The sequence below is a fragment of the Argiope bruennichi genome, chromosome 1 (genome assembly GCF_947563725.1).
Source record: "Argiope bruennichi chromosome 1, qqArgBrue1.1, whole genome shotgun sequence".
In the NCBI taxonomy this organism is placed as follows: Eukaryota; Metazoa; Arthropoda; class Arachnida; order Araneae; family Araneidae; genus Argiope; species Argiope bruennichi.
Genome location: NC_079151.1, coordinates 38,645,127 through 38,665,014, shown reverse-complemented (window position 1 = coordinate 38,665,014; position 19,888 = coordinate 38,645,127). Strand labels below are relative to the sequence as shown.

Genomic DNA, 19,888 nt, shown 5'->3' with positions numbered 1-19,888 from the left:
ATTGGGATTTGGAAACATATATTTTCTTTTACAATGCAATTAATATTTATATTAGAAATGGTTTAAAGATAATTGCTTATTAAAAAGAGATTACTTGTTTATTGAAACTTTATTTACATATTTGGACGCTTGCATTTTATTTTTTTTTCGGTTGTCAGCATTTAATTGTTTGGAAATTTAATGAGGGTAAATAATGGGTAATAACTGATTGGAAAGAATATGGGTTTCATACATCGTAATCATAATAAGGTATTTAATTAGTATTTTGCTTTATGAAACAAAGCAGGGTTTTATTAAATCGTGAGGTCGCATCAGAAAATAATGCACTTGCAAAAATGCTGACAAAATTTTATTCTTCCATATTTAGAAGTAAACATTGTTAAGAAAATCTTTGAGACATTTCAATAAAATTGATAAATAATTGTTTTTGTTTATTATTCATTAATTATTATTTGCTTATCTAATTTCAAAGTTAGTTGCCGCAATTTTTTTTTATTTGTCAATGATATCATGAAAAGGGTGAATGGAAAAGATTTTAGAACTTTATATAAAGTAATTCATCAGTTTAAAAAAAATCCTGCTTAAATTTTAACGAAATTTTACTAACATTTATGGAAAAGACAAAAATGGTACTTGGAATATTTTAACCTACCAGCTCTCTGGTATTCTAGAATATTTTAACCAATTTACTCTAGTATATTTCTAGTGTCGATTATATAATTAATGGATCTGTATTGATAGAAAGTGTTAGGTATACAATATTAATTGTTTGTGTTTTGGAATTCAGATTTACAGACAAAAACTCAACGTTGGGTTTTCCCGAACAAATTTACAATTAATGCGATTTACTTTATTTTAAATGAAACTTGAAAAGCTACTATGAATTTGAACTACTATATATATACGTATATGTGACATTAGTATAGGGCTGTACATTTTGCTCTATCGCGATGAAAAAACATTTAAAACTAATTGAGTAAAGGTATTCAAGTACTGAATATTTAATTACAAAATATCGGAAAGTCTGCAATTAATAATATCAGTCATACTTTGTAATTCAACTCTGTTTTTACTTTCTTTACGAATCCTACATTAAAAAAGCGCTGCAATCAACGGAATGTTCAGCATAGAAATTTTGATGTACCATCACGTTTTTGAATTCCTTCAGTCAGAAAAACATATTTTTGGAACTATGTTTACTGTCTGTTAGTTAATCTGAGAACATGACTCAAAACAGTGAGAAACACAAAATTGTATTGTCTTCTCAACTAAGCTGCAGATTTTTATCAAATGTTAGATGCAATTCGTTGGTGGGAAGAATTTCCCTAGTTCCGTTCATATCAACACGGTAACTAAAAAAATACAAAAAGCTTGATGGATGAAATTAAGCATATAGTTTTTTCGTAAGATTAATAATTCTGTATCCAACTTTGAAATCTAATTCATGAAAGAGTTGAGTATCTGCCCGTCTGTGTCTTTATTTGTTTGTGAATGAAAAAAAAAAATCAAAAACGCAACGACTTAAAAAAGTGAATTTTAGCATGTGGTCACGTCATCAACATCGAAAATCTGTATCAAATTTTGGATGCAAACGATGAATAAGGAGATATTCAAAATCCATAAAAATCCATATTTACAATAAAACACTAAACTCTCAATATTGTGGTAGTATACAAAAACACAGAGGAAAGTATATTTTCACTGGTTTAAATCTGATACTGAGCTCTTGAAAGTTCATATTTTGCCCAAAAGAATTTTTTTTAACATTATTCGTACTTTGGGGATCAGAAAATGGTAAATAAAAATACTTAGGAGTTTATGAATATTCAAAATAGGCGGAATTAATCTCACCAAATCTAAATAGAAAACATTTTAATTACTTTAGGAACTTAAGATTACAAAATTTTAAATTAAATATTATTATAATTATAGCACATTAATAGAACATTTATAGTTTTAATATATTTAAAGGTTTAGAATATTCTTATACTGTTTATATTGTTAATTATTTAAACTATTTGAATAAAACATTAATGATAAAATGTAGTTTTTAAGTCACATAATTGTTATTATTTTAATTAATTGCATATTGGTTTTATGACTTAGTTTATGCATAATACAACAGAAATACAAAGCACTAGAATAATCAAAATAAGAGAAATGAAGAAAACTGTCTATAATCAATAACTTAATTTTGGAAAAATCACTTGATGCATCAGTCATTACGTCTGTTAAACAGTGTTGCATTGCTTTTATATGTAGTTTTTTTAGAAATGATATTTGATCCTTTGTTTTGAAATATTGAAATCGTATTTTAAATGATAATAATATTAAATAGTAATTATTAGTCTATGTAAAAATTGTATTTTATATCATAATTGCTTACTAGTACCTTCTATAATTCCCAGATCCAAGGAAATGCGTATTTTATCGTTAAATAATGACGCAGTGTTCCATAGATTTCTACGCATTGTTTATTATAATTGCCATTGGTGATATCTTCTTCTTTTGTCCATTTGAATGCATTCTAATAGTTTTTCTTTAATTTAAAATTTAATACCGATTTTAATCGTTTATAAAAATTGAAGATATACTGATCCTTTTCACAATTCTATTTGCAATGAGGGACCAGCCCCCCTGACAAAGGTCCAGGTATATCAGTAGCAATGACCTCGTTACGAAAATAGGGGGCTGCACCCTACACAGGCACCAGGGCTTGTCCGCTTGAGGGATGACGGGCGATTACTGCTGCGATCTGCACAACCCCAAACGTGTCATCCATATACTTGCCCCACTGAGTTACTTCAACGCAGTCCTGTTCTTCTCTCCCCTTCCCCTTCCTTCCTCACAATCTCCTGTCCCTCTACTTGCAGTCACAAATTGTGCTGACAGTCGTCTGCTGATATAGTGATAGGTTCGTTGCAACCCTCATAAGGCTGTTCTCCTATACCGTAATAGGAAGCTTTCTAGAATTTCTTACCCGAATTCGTATTCTTTTTGCACTGTTATGTGTTCACCAGCAGGTAGTGAATTTATTAAATATTTCATAATATTTTGGTATGATTGTAAGAACGATGACTGATATGACTGATTGGGCATACAATTGAAAATAAAGGAATTTGGAAAAATTCCACCTTTAAGATTGTTGAAAAGTATGCGAATTTATTTATAGTATAAGGGAATAGAGAGGTAGTAGTAGGGTTACGATTGAAATAAAATCAAATAAAGTATAAACAGAATTACTAATCGATTCATTCATAAGAGTTTTTAAAATAAAACGTTATTCGTTGTGAACTTTATTGTAGTCAATAATTGTACGGAATTTTGAATTTTTTAAATATTAAATCACCGCCTAAAATTATAATAAACAATTTTTCAACATAAAATTAGAATTTAATATCCAACATTTTTGATTAAGTTGAAAATATTTTTCACAAACGATTAATTTAATCTACGTGTAGCAAAACAGTTGAATGTATTTTATTTCTTCATTAATGTATATTCAAATGCAAATAAAATTATTAATTTGTTTCATCGAGATTATTCGTAAAATGTTTTAAAGAAGAAATGTTAAAATACTGTCTATTTTGAATGTTCGATTATACTAAATAATTTTTCGGCATTTTGTATTTTTCAATATTAATTCACCGCCTTAAATTATGTAAAACGATTTTTTAATGCTTAATATCCAACAATTTTGATTAAAATTGCCATTTATTTTTTACAAACGATTAATTTAACTTACAGTTTAGTGAAATAAATTGGGATTCATTTTGTTTTTTACATTAATAAAAACTTTAAAAAAAATTTAATAAACGCATATTTTATAATCTTTATGATTTGAAAGAATTTTCCTACAATTAAACAGTGATAACCATGGTTCTAATTTCATAATTATAATATTCACATCCGTGTAAGTAACTTTAACTATGTAATTATAAGTTTTTTTTTAATTTAAATTTATTTCTGAATTCTGATCTAAATTTTTGTTTATTCACTAAAGATGTTTTTTTAAACTTTTTTTCTTCAGTAAAACAGGTTCATTAATATTTTCTATTTATTATAATCCATTTCTCTTAATTAATAATATTCTTTACTTATTCAATTTGAATTCTTTTTTTTATTACTCTTTCCTTCAAATGTATATTTCTTCTGATCAATTTTCTGACGTACTCAAAAACTTTTTCAGTTTTAGCTAAATGCTTTAATTTTTCAAAGAAAATTACTTCCAAGTTCAACTAATATTTAATCTAACTACCATTTCCAGTCTTGATTTGCTCCAAATTGATCATTGCCAAGCAGCTACAAATTGCGTTATTAATTTTAGCAATATTTTTTTTAGTACGATTAAAGATATCTTTATGTATAAATATTTCATTTCGATGTAGAATTAGTCTGTTTATTAGAACAACATAAAATAAAAGTGCTTCATATAAAAATTAAACTTTTTGAACCAAATATTTCCATTTTAATTAAACTTTAAATTTCATTCATAAAAATAAACTTTTTATAGTAATTTTTCAAATAATGTAAGACAATAGATTTTTTTCTCGAAAAAATTTCAAAGCAGAATTAACATCCGTAAAAAAATGCGTTAATATGGTTTGATATTTTGGAATTAATTCGGATAATAAAATCACGGGGAAAATATAAGATCGTTCGCTGACATTTTGAGTTCTGAATTACCATATATAATAAGTGTTATATAATATCATGTATAACACTTATCAATCTGCATTTATATTCAATTAACATTTTGACGTGATAAATTAATGGTTAAATTACGTTTGTATTCACTAATCACTGAATTATATTTGGAAACATTTGATATTCATTTTTCTAAGATTGAGTATATATTCATTTATTTTCGTATAGCTTTCCTCAATTTTTCTAATGGTTGATTGTAGAATACCGCAGTAAATAAAATTTTTCTACGAACTAGCTAGAAATTTATCAGTAAAATCTTCCGTTCATCGTTTAAGGAAACGGAAGTACGACTGTTTACGTGGCATTTTTTGTCAGGATAATTATATTGTTTTGGTTCCTGTTATTAGAATGTAAATAAAGTAGAGGTGAAAGGAAAATTTAGTTGAGAGAATTCGTTAAATGCATAATTGAATACGCATCAGTTATTGGTTAACTTATATATTGTTTTATGGAAAAATATTATTTTTATGGTGTGTCCTTCCATGTAAACTAGAAACACATTGTTTCACAGACGAAAACGGAAATTCACAGTATTCACGGACACAGTTACATTATTTCAGTTTATCACATCAGGAAATCATTTCTACTTTTGTGAGATTCACTAAAAGCTTAAAAAAATATAGCAGAATATATTTTCTTAATCTCAATATCTGTAAAAAACAGCGTTTTTCTTTGGCAACTATTTGACTAAAATATTAAAATAAAAATGATTCACGCATGTTAACTTCTATTTACAAATTAAAATATTTCCTTACTAACATCAGATTGAGATTTTATAGCCTTAAATGCTTGCAAATGTTGTTTCTTAAAATTCTGAATTTTGGAGAAATACCAATATGTTTCCAATATGTTTATGTTTTCTTAAATCTTTTATCGTTCATATTTATTATTATTTCTTATATTTATTCTTTCATAAAATACTTCTCTCATTTATGGAATAGCAAATTAACTAAGATAAACTATTAAAAACACTTGCATTCTATGATTTAACTAGGTATTTTTAATGTTAACGAGTTTCTTTGTAAAGAAGAGAATAATAGGCCTTTAGAAGTAGAATAACCGGTTAATTTTTTACAGATTTATTTTTCTTTTGTTAAAGATATTAAATCTGATAATGCTTACTATTAAAAATATTATGTTTATGTGAAATTCTTTAAAAAATAGACTAAAAAAAAAAGAAAGTTTTGAATTTTGTTAAATATGTTTATATACGAGAGAAAAGGCATAAACTTATACTTGCAAACGATTAAAAAAAAAAATATTTTACGCTCTATCTGAGTATCAGTTGATTTTTTTGAATAACTATTTGTTTCATAGAATATTTAGTTAATCCATGTAATTATTAATTTATTTTAAACATAGTAATAAGGGAGTAATAAGAGATTTGATAATTATTCTGAAGAATTAAATAAATTTTGGAAGTATTCGTATGTGTTGTAAAGTAATATCATTATCTTTATACATGATTTATTGAGGTTATTTATTTTGAATTATTAAAATATATTTAAAATAATGATTATTTTTTCCTTTAATTGCTTTGTTTTTTGTCCTATCTCATTTAGAAAGCTACTGCCTATCACTTAACAAAGAACCCATAGAATATTTGAGGTATTTTATAAATAATCTGCAATTTTTAATCGATTTATAGTATATTTTAATGAGAATTTTAGCTTATAAATTTTAGAAATGGTTATCCAATGGTGCCCGGGTTTGAAAGTTAAGAGATTAAATAGCATTTCAGGAGTTGGAAATTATTCGACAATTCATAAGTCATACTGCAATATTTTATCCATTTCTAATAATAGTTTCTCTGTTAAAAGCAAATATTTGAGAAGGATATTTATTTTAGTTTCTTTCTTGTAAAGAAGCAATTCCATTTTTTTCAGTCATATTGGAAAAGATAATACATAAAATCTAATTTTTTTAATGGGAAATTTAACAGAATTGACATCTGAAGAAAAGTTATATAGTACCCCCACCCCCACCCCCGTAAATAATCAGAGTTGATATATTAAAAATAAATGTACACATAGATGAATTGTTTAAATATAAATAGAAATGATTCAGTTACTTTCAGAAAGCTATCATTAAAGTCCACAAACTTTTTAAAGAGTATTGACTAATTCTAGAGAAAGAAATTATTTAAAGATTTAAATAAGTTTTCTTAAATCCCTGGACTCAAATGGCTACTGTAGAATGTATTTAATGGCGTACTGTCGAAAGATTTGTGATTTTTTCTACAGTCTGTGCTATTTTTCAAAAGTTTTCCTTTCCGAATGATATTCTTTAGGTAAATTGAAAATATTTGTCCTTAATGAAAAAATACGGATTGATAAGCGATATATAAATTAGAATTAAAATTTTAGCAACACATGCCAAGTGAAAAGTGAAACAACAATTCTGCTTTTTTCATGTAATAAAGTATTTCGTAAAAATTAATTTAAAAATCATCAAGGTATTATTTTCATAAATTGTTATGCCTTCGATACTGGCAACAAGTGGAAACAAAAAGAGAATAAAATAAAATGAAATCTGCGATCGCAAATTTCAAGTTATCATGTGAGAACATTATTATTTTTAAGTCATTATTTGTATTAATTAATTTAAGTCATTAACCAGTTTAAACCGGTTTGAAACAATCAAGAGGCTTCTCTATCGGTCTCAATCCCTCTTTATCTCTCTCTCTCTCTCTCTCTCTATATATATATATATATATATATATATAATTTTTTTAAACTTTAATTTTCAATTTGGTGCTTGACCGATTTTCAGATGAAATAACAGCTATGATATCATAGTTCTATGACAACCTTTTAAAAACGCTTCTGCTGCCAAAGAATCATACGCAATAATAAAGCAATATTGGCAAAAGAAGGTCAACCTTTTAAAAACGCATCTGCTTTTAAAGAAGTATACATAATAATAATGCAATACTGGTAAAAGCAGGTAAAAAGTAATATGTGCGATTAAAGACGATGATGAAAATTGTCATTTATGCTTTATTCATCGCCTACGTGATTTCGAGCTTCAAAACCCCCTAACCAAAACAACATCATGTTCTCACATGATAAAAAAATCTTAACAATCAATGTTTAGAAATTGTGATGGGGGCTATTATAGCATTAATAAATTTTTCTTCAATTTTTCACCATAAAATACTTTTATTTATGTGCAGATGAGATAACTCTATGCTTTCAGCTTTTCAGAATGTTAAAAAAACATTGAGCTAAAAAATATAATTACAGAATAAAAATCTGTAATTTTTTATGCCATTTTAATTTTTATTTTGAAAGATTAATAAAGCGATTATGATTTTTTTCTATTTTGGTCTTCACGAGTTAAATATAAGTCCTTTTAAAAGTCTGGTTTAAACAATTTTTAGGAAAACAAGCTACAAATTGATTACGACACATTAAAAAAAAATGAAGAATTTTTACCCCTTTTTACTCTTCAAATGTTAAGTTTTAACTTTTTTAATACTGAATGAGGCAGCAACTTTCTTCCAATATTAAGTTTTTTTCTTTCTTTTAATTTTAGATTTAGGAGTCAGGTTCCTTTAGTTGCAGTAGTTCTTAAAGAAACTCTTTTTGAGTCTAGTAATCTTAACCGGAAACTGTACGAAATATAAGATTCGGATGGTACTTCATAAACAGTAAAAAAATATTTAAAAAATTATATGTTTTTATCCCTTTTTACTCTTTGAATGTTCAAATTTTAATTAAAAAAATGAATGCAGTTTGTTGTGTTGAAGCGACAATTCATGCGTGTGTATTTTTAAATGAAACAACATCTTTTAAAAAAACTGAAAAAGTAAATATATAGGTTAGCGAAATTCAAATTCTTTCCACTCCCTGTCCCCCAGAAGCTTTTTTGAGATACCAAAACTTTGCCACTTCTTTTTTATTACCAGAGATAGGGGTGCAAGATATAAGCTGTGCTTCCAATGTATTCTCTTCGCCACTTATTGCCCTTACTCAGCCAAGAGTTCCATGTCCCGAAGACCCTTCTTCCTCTGCACTCAAGATCTTCTCTTCCATTCCGGCGGCAATCCATTTAATTCCGGGACAACTTACGTCTCCATTTCGTAAATGGACAGCTGGAGAAAATTAATCCATCAAGTTGGCCGAGCGGAATCTGATGGAGAAGTCTCGGTTTTCTCTGCGCCGACCAAATTAAAAAGCAACCGTGAAAATTTACGAGAGCTGCAGCGAATTGGATTGTAGAACGGTCCAAAATTGGGAAATCTTAAGCGTTGGTGAGAGGTGAAGGGGGGGGGGCTAAGACGCCCAGCCTGATGGCAGGAATGCGAGATTGATATCATTTACCGTTTTAAGTATGGTCTTGCCAGCGTGGGAAGAGATTGGCTCGGAAGTTGGCAGATGAAATTTCCGAGGGTGTTTATTTCTGGACATTTAAATTAGGATCTTCTGGAGTTAGCTGTGCCAGAGTTTCCTATAATGCTTCTTAATGATATGCCGCAGTTATTGCTTTTGGGATCATCTTTCAAGAGAAAATTATCCAGAAAAAAATTGCTAATGCAGTTGGAATGGAATTTTTAATGCTTTTATTAACTGTCAGGATCAATTTAAGTCTCTTTAAAAAAACTGAAATTTAAGACATTCCCTTCATATAATATATTTCGTTTGAAGAGATAAATAGATATGAGATTAATAGAGCAATATATTTGACATTTTTTATGCCTGTATTAACTTACCCAGACATATTTAAACGCGGATATGTTGTCATCACTTTTTCTGAAATTGAAACTGGGCATTGTCAACTATTTCATTCCAACAGAACCAATAGCTCTTGGTCATGTTTGTGTGTCCAAACTTCAGATTTGTGGAATTCAAAATCTGTCGCATCCTTTTGCAGTCAATTCTTCTAAAAAACTGACAAATTGCCTTATTTTTCTGTTATTTTTTATACGAAGATTTATCGAAAGTATTTCATCATTAATAGTATAATTATTTTATCATTATTCATAAAAATACAATGTAATGTTCTATTATTTATAATGTATTTTATTTCTTTCTCACACTTTTATCGTAGCTTAAGTTATACTAGATTAATTTGTATTTCGTAGACGTATCTGTATTGAGAAAGATTGTATAAGTATGTTATTTTTATAAAAAAATTCTTTGTTTAGCCGTAACACATATATTGGTTTATAATAAGCTGACGATATTCAGACTTTTAAATATTTATAATTATAGTTAACGAATACGTCATTTATTTTGGACTAAGTTTTAAATTCAAATTAGCGGGTAGTTTGTAAATAGCGAATTGCTGCTTAAAGCAACATATTTTTTTTTCAAAACTGATATTTCTTTTTCTTATACAACTTTTACGTCTGTAATTTATGCACATTCTTTTACAACTTTTACGTCTGTCAAATGCACATTCTTCTACAACTTTTACGTCTATCAAATGCGCATTCTTTTACAACTTTTACGTCTATCAAATGCATATTTCATTTTATTGAAATGAAGATTGTAACATTTCCATTTCTTATTTAAATAGAAATTGTTTGTATTCGTTTCACTCGGAACTCCGTTGTTTAACTGTGTTAACATAAATATAAATTATAGAAAAATAATATGTTGAATTTTCAAGAAGAAAAACTCTGAATTTAAGAAGTGTCTTTTTTACTTGTTTTTTACATTACATAAAATATCTTCTTAAGAGGAATCAGAATATTATTTTGAATATATTGAAAGAAAAAAAAATCTAACTTTGAGCTATTCAGAATTTGTGTAAAAATTAAGTTATTAGACGTCACAAGTTTGTTAAAAAAAAGTAATATAATGATTTACACTGATGTGGTGATTGAAAACGCTGTATTCGAGTTGCTGTAATCTTTTCGTTAGACAATAAATATTATATAAATGCTTTCATATTTAGATCATGATCGCAAATTAGCTTTATAGATACAAGATTTAAGTACAACCTATGAATTTCAAGAGCCATCTTGTTGTTGTTGTTATTATTATTATTATAAAAGCAATTTGTAAACACTCCAATAAAGAAAAGGCAGAGTCAGTTAAGAAACGTAACGAAGAGAGAGACTAGAAATGCCAGTTTAATGGAATGCAACACTTACAACAGTGTACTAGTCTAGCGCATTGAAGGGAATCGCCATTCTGGAACAAATATTTGAATTAAAGATTTCCTATAAAGATCAAATTTTTTGTAACAAAAATCATTCTTCTTACTCCTTGTTTCCGAATGATCTACCGAATTCAAAGGAATTGAATTAGATAATTACTATGAATAGAGTGTATTAATAAAATTATATGGTCTTTTTAAATCACGAGACTTAAGAATTTGAGTGGCAATTTGTTTATATCAGGATATCAGGGAAAAAGTTACAATATAATTTAATCAGCTTTGAAGAAAACTTGGTATTATTAAGAAACAAAATACTGAATGATGTTTTCACTAACTAATGTTTCTTAGGTAAAGGAATTGAGATATTCTTTCTTATAAAATTTTCTTACGTTGAAGAGTTAATAATGTTTATTCCCAATATTTAAACAGAAAATTAATTATGTCATTTGGGATATATCGTATATCTAAATGCTCTATGAAGTTTGAAATAATTGGTTAAAAAGATTTTATCATGTACTTAAAGCATTTTTCCGAATGATATTTTGCATAGTCTTTCAAGAAAGTAAGCTAGACAGATTTCTTTGTAATAATATTTTCCTTCTTTAATCGCTTTGCAACATACACATTTATTTCACTGGTATCTCGAGTCTAAATTCTTCACCATGCAATATTTGAGTCAATTAGTTTTGATCAACGGCAGATGACTGCGATTACCGACTCCCTCAGAAAATCTGACGCTTCCGCCATTTTCTTGAGCAATTACAGCTAACGAATGCGGACATCCTCCAACACACTCTCGTCAATCTCCATATTCCGCTCCCTCCCCCTCACCTTGGCGCCCCTGTCCATCGCCAAACGCCACCTGATTAATCACACGATCCTCATCCTCCTGCTTGGAAAGATGGAAAATCGAATTTCAGAACTAACACGGAACGATGAAGTGGAGAGAGATGAGCAGGGGCTCATAACCAGCAATCGTCCGGGGTGGAAAACCGGGGGTGGCCGAACCGAAAGGCGCGAGCTCGAAAAGACCACTTACTCCATCGGAGCAATTGGCTCATCAAGTAAATTATGAACGATATTCAATTACAACCAGATACGTAAAGCGCCACTTCCAATCCTATACGTTTAATGGTTTAACATAAATTACATTTTATTGGACTTATGAAAATTTAATTCCCTCTATCTCTCTCTTCAATTCCGATTCCTGCTGGCTGGAACTGGAAAAGGGCCCTCTCCCGTCATGAATATCTAATGCCCAATCTGTATAATGGTAATTTCGTACGGAGAATCCAATGTCGCGACGAGGCTAAAAAGCTCGGAAAAGGATATTTTTGAAGCGAACCGTGAGAAAAGGAAAAGGGGGCCTTTTATGAAGATTACTGTGGCCATGTTTGATGCGGTTAACTTAAAAGCCGGAGCGTGTGGGGCTGTAGATGTAGTTGCACTGCTGCTGCTGGCTACATTGAGTTAATGGACGAGCCTGAAAGATTAACTCCTAGTGTGGCCGGTCTGGTTGGCTGCATTAATGCAAATTGTTCATGGCTTGCCTGCTTGTTTGGGAGAATTAACAGGCGTAGGGAAGGTTGGCGTGTTGGAAAGCTTTATTGAATTTGGGAAGGGGCCGTTCACTAGCGTCCGAACGAGGAGTGGGTAATGGGGTTAGGGCAGCGCTCAATCAAATATTCATCCCCATTTTTATCTGCCATCAAGTGACTAATGCCCCGAGCGATAATTACGCTGCCAAAAAACACACTCGGAAGTTCTAATGTCGGTAATTGCGATGTGAATGAATATACTGGGAGCGCAATATTAGATTATTATTATCTTTAGATTGTACAGTCTCTATTTTTGTGTGTTTGTCACGACTTTTAAAAAGTTGTTCACACGATTTCTTAAAAAAAATTGTTAATATTTGAATTCATTTCATGGAGTTTCTTTATATATATTAATAGATTTTGTCTCTTCTGTTTTACCCTGTGAAACGTTAGCGAAAAATCTAAAATCTGTCTAAATTTCTGTACAGTAAATTTTTACTAATTCATTAGATAACTTTTTTAACTTGTTAAACTGTGTAGAATTCAACAATATTTTAATTTACAAACTAAATATTTTATGTGTAGTTTTGTTAATCACTTGAATTTATTAAAAGATCAAAATAATGCATTACATTTTTAATGTTCTTTCTTCTATGTGTGGTTAGATTTGTATACAATTACAAGTTGAAACTTAATTTATTGCAATTCAAATTTAATAGATTCAGTTTTTAGGTAAAGGATAAAATTCAATTCATTTTTATCTAGCTTCAATAGATATAGTTTTTATACGTTCTTCAACAATTACTTCATAATTAATTATTTCGCAATATTTTAATATAAATCTGTGTTTCTAAGATGTTCTCCTGAAAAATTAAGAATCAATTGTAGTTATTGCTCCGATCATTTGCATTTTTATTTGGTCAATTCTTTAATTGGTTAAATTATCCGAACCAGTAAATTAGAAGAATTTATTATGTTCTTTATTTCTTGATTTATTTGGTTATATTATCATCCTATTTTTGGATGACGTATTCTTAATTTTCCTAATATAATAATTTTCGTTGAAACTTGAAACGAATAAACTTTCGTTGAATAAGGAAACTTCCGTTTGCATTATCGACTGTCATTTATTTCTCGTTAACATGATTTTGATATTAATTGTTAGCTTTATCTGTAAATAAGGCATCTTTATTCGAATTTTTTCAATCTACAACATTTAAATTGGTCTTTTAATTTTTTTTTTATAGAATGAAAATTGAATCTCAGTATGTCTTACAATATCAGTAATTCATTATTAAGTTTGCAGTAGTGGAATATGTTTCAGAATAGTATTGAATGAAATATAAAATCATTTCGTCTTAAAATTAATTTATGTAATATGAATCCATTAATGGGATATTTTAAATATGTTCTACATATATTGAACACTGTTATAATTCTTATGTATTAAACATATACAGAATTTGTTTGCTTGTTTCTTTCGCACATTAAATTTTAACTTTTAAGTTTATCATGTGTATTTATTAGTATGAGTAATAAAAGCCAATAATGTATTGAGGCATTGTATATGATTGTATACGATTCATTGATAACAATGTATATTTGCTCTTAAAAGATGTTTATATTTTACAAAATTGAACATAATTTATTAGCTTTATTAACCCTTTGCTCTAGGAAGAATAATTCGAAGCAAAATTATTCACCAAATACAAGGGCTTCTTTATTCTTCCAAAAAATAAATATATATAATTGTTTGAAGTTGAATTTCTCCGCAAAGTTAATTTACATCTTTTTACCATTCTTAGGTATTTTTAATAATCAAAATTTAAAAATAAAAATACGACGCCAAAATGATGCACCGTCTTGAATGGTAACCATGAGTCGCCTCTCGAATGCAAAGGGTTAATTATCTGAGTATTAAGCATAGTTGTGCAGCTAATTTCATTGTTGATTTTGTTTTCTACCACATAGTATTTAATTACGTCAATATATATATCTCATTTATCAATTTCTTTTTCAGTCATTGAATGGATTTAAAGACTGAGCCTCCACTGAGGCCTGGCGTTGCTGTCGGCACTGTTGGAAATGCCGGGCTATTGGGCTGTACTAGTGCTAACTGCGCGGCCTGCCAGAAACCAATCCGGGAACGCTATTTGCTGAAAGCCCTCGATCAGTTCTGGCACGAAGACTGCCTCAAGTGCGCCTGCTGCGACTGTCGTCTGGGAGAAGTTGGATCCACACTCTTTACCAAGGCCAATCTCATACTCTGCAAAAGAGACTACCTCAGGTGCTTATTTTTTTTTCATTCAAAAAATTAATAATAAAATTAAAAGCCCAGTAAAAAGAAATAACCAGGGCCATGATATATGATATTTCTCTTATCTGAGTATATTGATCTGGGTTTTAGTTGGAATTCTATATAAATTTCCTACGGGTATATCATTTCAAATTTTTACTTCGCTTATTAAATTTCTGTCTTATTGTTTTCCCGAACATTCCTATTCAAAACATATCCAGCCAAACAATTCTACCCTTAATAAGATTTAAGAAGAGAAACTACTGATCGCGATTACCAACAATTTACGAGATTAACTCTCTGAATTAACTTCCTGTACCTTGGAAAGTTTAGTACATCCTTTGCATGGCTATTTAAAATAATTTGATCAAATTTTATCACCAATAAATTTCGTATATTAGTATGGATTCTGATATTATATCATTAATTTGATTTGCTTATCATTTTAGTCATGTTTCTTAAGTAAATCTATTTTAATAGAAGTGCTTTAGTTTTCTTGAACTCAATTCTAATTAACAGATATCAAATATTAGCCTTACTTGGATCAAAAATGTCAAACGGCAAATAATACTGCTGTGAAAAAGTTTTGTCTTTAAAATAATTTTAATAGTGTTTACATTATTATTGCTACAGAAGTGGCCAAAATTGTGAAAACCTTTTTATAAATTTTGATTGTTATAGCAGCAGCAACAGTATTTGCAGTAATATCCCAAAGCTACATATTATTTTAAAAATATTTTTATCAAGAATGAATTTAATCAAGAATCATTAATCTTTTTTTTTCCTAAAGTTATAGCTAAATAACCAGAAGGACACTTGGTTAAATTTGATGAGATATAAGATTTTTTTTCCATTTGAGTGTGAGCATTGAGCAAAAGATTTTAAAAAGCTATTAAAGAGACTTTTTGTTATCAGTAGAATGCAACAATTTGTACTATGTTTGGGAGCTTAGATAATATTCTTATTTCTCCCTTTTTGTGATTGCTTACAAACAGATCACTGTTTTTTGTATTCTACCATTTTGTGAGTGGTCAAAGCCTAACAATTAAAAGAAATTGAACAAAAAGTTGACCGGGCATCTAAAAAAAAATGGCTTACAAATATTCTATTGCATAGGCAAAGCTTTAATTATACATTTTGAATTCATTTCCCTAGGGAACTATTTGTCAACATTCTGAGAACTAGATTTCTACTGCATAGTATTTTATATATAATTAAATAAATAAAACTCTAGTTACAATGAAATTAGACAAAAAAGTGGGTAGAAATGTAAATTTTTGAAGGGGGTATAAGGAAATTTTGTCGCTATATAAACCAAATTGATAAAAGCAAGAAAAATTACAAAACACCAATTGATATAAAATAATTAAGATTCTTCTACGTGATGGAATAAAATCATTCGGGAAATACAAAGTGAAGTGATGCAATGTAGTGTCAAGTTGATTGATGCATTTGGAGAAATCTGGCATAAATGCAAGAATTTGGCGATAAAAGCCATTTTTAAATCAAAAAAAAATATTGTAAGTAAAAACCATAATTGGACAGCAAAGTATTAGGACAGTGTGATTTGGAGTGACAAAATCCAAACTTTAATTATTTGGCAACGGTAACATAAAATATGTAAGCATAATAGATGATGATTTCATCACACCTATTTTAAACACCCAATTAATATTATGATTTGGGATTGTATGACAGCAAAATCCATGAGCAGAATTAGCATGATTAATGAGAATATAAATGCCCAAATATACATGAATGAAATACTCATTTATGAGCTGCTTCATTATGTATATGATCCTTTCCCAGTTAATGAAGAATTCAATTGTACTTCATTAGGATTAATCTCTATGTCATGTTGTAACTATATATAAAAATTGCTTCAAAATAATTGTATTTTACTATTGAAATGGCCAGGAAATAGCTGTCCTTAACTTCATTGAAAATCTATGAAAGAAACAAAAAAAAAAAAAAACTACCTTATTACCAAAAAAAAAAAAAATCCTCGAATGAAACCCAATTAAATGAAGCAATAATTCAATCAGGGCATAGCATTATAACAGCTATAAACCTTTGAGAAGACTTAAAAGCATTGGCGAACTCCATGGGACGACGTTGAAAGGTCGTAGGTTGATGTAACAAATTAATTAAATGTTAATTATCGCAAGAAAGAATTTTTGTATATACAATTATTACTACGTTTCCTTTCACTTCTTTATTACTACTTTTCTAATATAAATATCCATTATAAAAATAACTGTATTGGTTACACTTTAAAATAATTTATTATTACTGTGAGATAGAACTTTATGGCATTTCAATTAATAAAATTGCTATTACAAACCATCAAAACTCAATAATGCGTTTTTTTTTCAAAAAGGTTTCCACACTTTTGCCCACTACTTATTTTCAATTTCGCTAACCTTTATTTTATATGTTGTTGTTGTTGTTTCTTATGGCACTTGGCATGGACAAACACTCTCTAATGAAGACAGCGATTTTAAGCCGGTGGGGGCGCGTCTCTCATTTTTTTTTTTTTTATAGTAGCGTCATCTAGGGCCAAGAGAACGACTTAACTACACACACATCACAACCATTTTTAAGGGGCGGACTTCAGATGGCAATTTAGACCTGAATCAGAGAACGATCACCCCTAATCCAGTACCCCCAGTGGTATTACTCTCGACATGGAGGGCTTTGTGACCACGACAGATTTATACGCGCGTCGGCCACCAAGCACGCGGAGAATCTTCGGCCGGCGGGGTTCGATCTCGCAACCTAAGAATCCAACGCTCTACCAACCAAGCTATCCCGGCCCTTTATTTTATATTAAAACTCTTAATCCTAAGTTAAGTCATAAGTTATCTTTTTCATTCCCATCTCTCCATTTTTCGAAAAAATCTAAAAAGAAAAAGAAAAGTAGAAAAAAAAAAACACAAAAAAAAAAACGCCCACCTTAATTTAACGCAATTTTTATTGTTAGATTTCGCCAATTTCAATTTCATTTGAAAGCTTTTAACATCGAAATACGTAACCAGTGGTTATCCCCCCCCCAATTATCTGTCATTCTAAAATTACAAAATATTACTTTCAGAGTTCACAGCTTCAACAGATGGACCAATTTTGCCAAGTTATCTTCACTTGTTAGTGTGCATAAGTTTATCAGTCAGAATACTCCGATTTTCTATGCTAGTGAGATTTAAAATAGATTTGTACGTGAATAATTATCAAAGATTACAAAGCATTATCAAGCTAAAGAATGAATATATTTATATTTCGTGATGCTGTATTTTTTATTATGCTAAATTCTATCACAATTATTTTTAACATACTCAGTAGATAAAGAATATAGTTCTCTATTGAGTACATTTTATGCATTAAACGTTTTTGCTTTTTCTTACTAATATGAATTTTGTTTTTCTTTTTCTAGACTGTTTGGCACGACGGGACTTTGTTCTGCTTGTAACAAAACCATTCCGGCCTTTGAAATGGTTATGCGAGCCAAAAGTAATGTGTACCACTTAGAGTGTTTCGCTTGCCATCAGTGCAATCACAGGTAAGAGAAGTAGCATTTCTTTGTGAAGCATTAGAAACTAATTCAAACATGTTCATACGTTAAGAAAAAGTCGTAGTAAATGTACGATCAAAATTCAAAAACAGTTCTTCATTTGCATAGCTAACAAATATCTTCGTTGCTATAGAAAATATCAGGGCAGGGTTTTCTTTTTGCTGCATGTATTTCTGCACTATTGACTTAAAGTGAAAGCCAATAATTTATCCGATAATAACCAATAAGAGAAATATCTGCATCTTCAAAAGAAACAAGCGTTACAACTAACGTTACTGGACGAAAATTCGAAGGCGCATTCAACTAGAATGCTTGATATGTGCATTATTCTAATGGCGCCTCCTGACTGTTAATAGCTACGTGTTCTACTTTCTACTGAGATTATATTCTTTCACTATACCGAATTCTTTATGATGTGTAGAAAATGTGTTTGAATTGCTAGTATTTGCTTCTTATCAACAGAAGCCATCTGTGCAAAAATCCGTGTTTTAATTAATTCTTCCTGACCCTACTCGGCAAAATATTAACCCTCTTCTGCGGTTGATAATGCCGATCTGCTTTTTTGCCCACCTGCTTCTACGATAGATAATGTCGATCTACTTTTTTGTCCACCTGCTTTTGCAGTGAATAATGCTGATCTACACGTTTTGTCGTACTTTGAATTCAGCTAATTATTCCGAAGTCTTTTGCATTATTCAAGTTAAATTCATGAATTATATTAAAAATAAATAAAGCTCCTTTTACTATTTAATGTTAAATTTTACGATATCACAAAAATACCACTTTTGAATTTTCAAGATTATTTTCCATAAATTCTCTTCAAATCTATTATTGAAAATTAATTCTTTTAATATAATATAACGTAACTTCTGAAACTGTCTGTTGCCTGAAGTAATATAAGAATGAAAACAATGATATAAAATAATTCATTTCCAGATTCTGTGTTGGTGACCGGTTTTATCTGCACGACAACAAGATAATATGTGAATACGACCATGAAGAGAGAGCGCTGTTCGCTACTTTACCTTTCACTTGTGCAGGATTAGCTCAGTTGAAAAGGCAAGCCCAACAGATCACCGACAGTGGCGTGAGGGATGACGGATCCAGTGGCTACGGCAGTGGCGATTCGCCGTATGATGGACGGTAGCAATTCAAGAATCACAGTCATCCAAATGTAAATCAGAAGAAACTTTTATAAAGATTGGATAACTGCGGACCTAACGAAGAGCCCCGTGGGACTTCTATTGATTTGTGTCTGTCTTTATAGAACCAATTCTGGAAGAATGGACGACGAGGAAAGTCATTTATTTTCAGTTTTCAAATTATTTCCCATTAAATTAATCGATATCAAAAGCATAAATCGAGCAAATGAGGAGAAACTATCATTTTAAGTGATATTAGAGAAGGGCTATGATGAAATGATTATAGCGACGGCTATTTAAACGAAATCTTATTCTTTGTACAACAGGCTACTTATAATAATAGTTAATTCGGATACATACAGCATTGGAATTGTTTTGTTATGTTCTGAGGAAACGGCTATATCGCAAAATATGTATTTGGTTGTTGATTCCCAATTCCATAATAGTGTCTTAATAGATATCAAAAAATGATTTTATGAAATAGTCGTCACATGAAAAGATGTTATGTAAAGTTACATTTTTAGTT

The 19,888-nt window shown here is 29.5% G+C and overlaps 1 protein-coding gene across 1 annotated transcript in view; it reads left to right on the top strand.

Annotated features, from left to right (window-relative positions):
• Positions 1 to 19,413, top strand: part of LOC129979026 (LIM domain only protein 3-like) — a 39,966-nt gene extending 20,553 nt beyond the window's left edge. Inside the window, exons 2-4 of the mRNA XM_056090680.1 lie at positions 14,377 to 14,643; positions 18,083 to 18,208; positions 19,157 to 19,413. Of these exons, the coding sequence (XP_055946655.1) occupies positions 14,384 to 14,643; positions 18,083 to 18,208; positions 19,157 to 19,367 (597 nt within the window). The 5' untranslated portion in view covers positions 14,377 to 14,383 and the 3' untranslated portion in view covers positions 19,368 to 19,413. The remainder of the gene's footprint in view (positions 1 to 14,376; positions 14,644 to 18,082; positions 18,209 to 19,156) is intronic.
• Positions 19,414 to 19,888: the final 475 nt, after the last annotated feature.